Genomic DNA, 2,432 nt, shown 5'->3' on the forward strand with positions numbered 1-2,432 from the left:
CTCTAAAACGTAATAGTTACATCCCTGCATTTTGGTGTTTTATTTAGCGTAACTCTAAAGATTGAAATGGAGTGTTTTTTTCAGGCATGTACAGAGCAAGGCTGTATGCGGGAGGTCACGATGACGCAGTGAGTGTTCTGACCAATTAGTGAATAGCTCCACGTGATCTCATTTTGTTTTTGACCGTTTTTCTTGTTCTCCCGCAGGCCGTGTATCCTCGTCATGGACTCGCTGAAAGTGCAGCAGCATGAAAATGCTTGCAAGCTTCTACGAGAGTGAGCATTTATATTAAACTGCAAGATTTACTGTGCAACCGCAAAGTATTCAGACGTGTTCAGATTGCTTGACCTTTTCCACATTTTATGTTACAGCCTTATACCAAGTCCACTTGGATGCAATTTTTTTTAATCAATAAACTTGCGAAAAAATTCTCAGAAAAACTTTCATGTTGTCATTATGAAAAAAAAAAAAGATTGTGTTTCATTTTAGAATAAGCAAAAGTGGAAAAAGTTAAGTGCTCTGAACATGTTCCGGATTCAATGTGTTCAATGACATGGATACATTTCTGCAAGCCACTTGTCAGTCTTAAAGCGGAAGTCAACCCAAGCATATTTTTTTCAATAATATTTTCCCAGCAGGGAAACACAGCATTCTGATTCATTTTGCGTTTGTGGAATATAAATTAAGTAGCAAAATGCACTTGTTTTTAGCCATCTCTGGGGACGGCCATTTTGTCTTCTTTCGACTGAAAATGACATCACAACTGCTTACAACGACCAATCACGGCTCAGCTTCAGAAAACAGGTCAGCCGAGCAGATGTCATTTTCAGTCGACAGAAGTGACAAAATGGCCGCCCCCAGAGATGGCTAAAAACGAGTGGATTAACACTTATTCCACAAACGCAATATTTATCAGAATGCCCTGCTTCAACTAGTGGACTTGCATAAAACATATTCTTGAAAAAAAATATGTTTGCGTTGACTTCCGCTTTAAGCAGTGGTCACTTTGCTAGTCACCTGAGCACTAACAATGGTGTGTGCAGCTACCTGCAGGTGGAGTGGGAAGAACGTAAGGGGCTACATCGCGTCTTCACCCCACACAGCATGCACAGCTACAGCTGCAGCGTCCCACAGCAGGACAACAGCAGTGACTGTGGTTTGTACCTGCTGCAGTACGTGGAGAGCTTCTTTCAGGTGATCTTACCGTATGACCAAACTCATCGTTGCGACCTTGAACATACGCATCATGACGTTAGTTTTTGTGTTTGCAGTCACCATAGAAATGTGCAGTAATATGTCCTGCAGATGGGGCAAAAGTACTCGAACTCTGTACTTGGGTAGATTACCAATACTTGTGTAAAATATGACTGGTAAAAGTAGAAGTAGTGCTCTTAACTTGTTGAATGAAGTAAAAGTAAAAACAGACCGAAATGTATAAAATCACCAAATCAAAATGAATGGTGTCTGTCAATAATTTACAATAATCGTTTTGATAAATTGGCACAATGGAAAAAAAACCCCCAATAGTTTCTCTTATAATAACTGTGCTCGCACTGAGAAGAAGAAAAATGAGCACATTACATGTTGTACGTTAAAGCGATAGCTAGCATTGGCTCAACTTTTTGTGCTAGTAAAATAACATACTAACGTTGAGAGCTCAGTAACAAAAAATGCAAAATTAGCAAATGATAACTGAAAAAATACACCTTGTATTTGTTTTGTTTTTTCTAGATTAGAAGACTTTCAAATGCGAGAAGCTCAAGGTTTTTAGGCTGGGCTTAAGACAAAACGCATTTATCATCAGTTTACTTTAATAAAGCTATAGATAGTAAATATTTTGTCTCCCCAAATCATTTGCCGTTTTCCTTTACTGCTCCCTGATTCACGATCCTCCGTGATGTTGCTGCTGTCCCTGTTTTTTCTGCCTCACATCGCAATCAACCAGTCAAAATCGCTTCCATGTGACTTTACCTCTCTACTTACGTCTTGTTCACGTTGCATAGTCATCTGCGAAAGTTGAAAAAAGTAACAAACCTATTTTTAAAAGTCGTATTGATGGCCTGTTACTAAAACTGCATCTAAGAGCCAGCAGTTATCTTTTTTTTTTTTCAAGGAAAACATAAAGACAAGTGTGTGTCACACATTAATCAATTGCTATCTTCGGCTCCCCAGAACCCCGTGGTGCACTTTGACCCCCCTCTGCTTTTGGGCCGCTGGTTCCCGCGACAACAGGTGCGACAGAAACGTGAGGAGATCCGGCACTTGATAATGAGGCTACGCAAGAGTCAGTCACAGGCTGAAATGATTTTGTGATTGTACAGTATATGTCTTTGCTATATATTTATACATTTTGTTCATGGAGACACAATAAAACACTTTCAAGTAGTTCCTCTAACGATCATCCGTTTGATTATTTTCTGTTTGTGGAAATG

At 39.5% G+C, this 2,432-nt stretch overlaps 1 protein-coding gene across 8 annotated transcripts in view; it reads left to right on the forward strand.

Annotated features, from left to right (window-relative positions):
* LOC147153748 (sentrin-specific protease 7-like) overlaps positions 1 to 2,395 on the forward strand; it is a 31,102-nt gene extending 28,707 nt beyond the window's left edge. For 7 of the 8 annotated variants that reach the window (XM_086035638.1, XM_086035647.1, XM_086035656.1 and 4 more), the window contains 4 exons: positions 85 to 128; positions 207 to 275; positions 1,044 to 1,194; positions 2,173 to 2,395. In XM_086035638.1, coding sequence (XP_085891764.1) covers positions 85 to 128; positions 207 to 275; positions 1,044 to 1,194; positions 2,173 to 2,313 — 405 coding nt within the window. In that variant the 3' untranslated portion in view covers positions 2,314 to 2,395. Of the gene's footprint in view, positions 1 to 84; positions 129 to 206; positions 276 to 1,043; positions 1,195 to 2,172 lie in introns of those variants that run through there. The other variant, XM_086035699.1, reaches the window with a different exon arrangement.
* Positions 2,396 to 2,432: the final 37 nt, after the last annotated feature.

Source organism: Filicampus tigris, chromosome 1 (genome assembly GCF_054856515.1).
Source record: "Filicampus tigris isolate MCC_2025a chromosome 1, RoL_Ftig_1.0, whole genome shotgun sequence".
Taxonomy (NCBI): Eukaryota; Metazoa; Chordata; class Actinopteri; order Syngnathiformes; family Syngnathidae; genus Filicampus; species Filicampus tigris.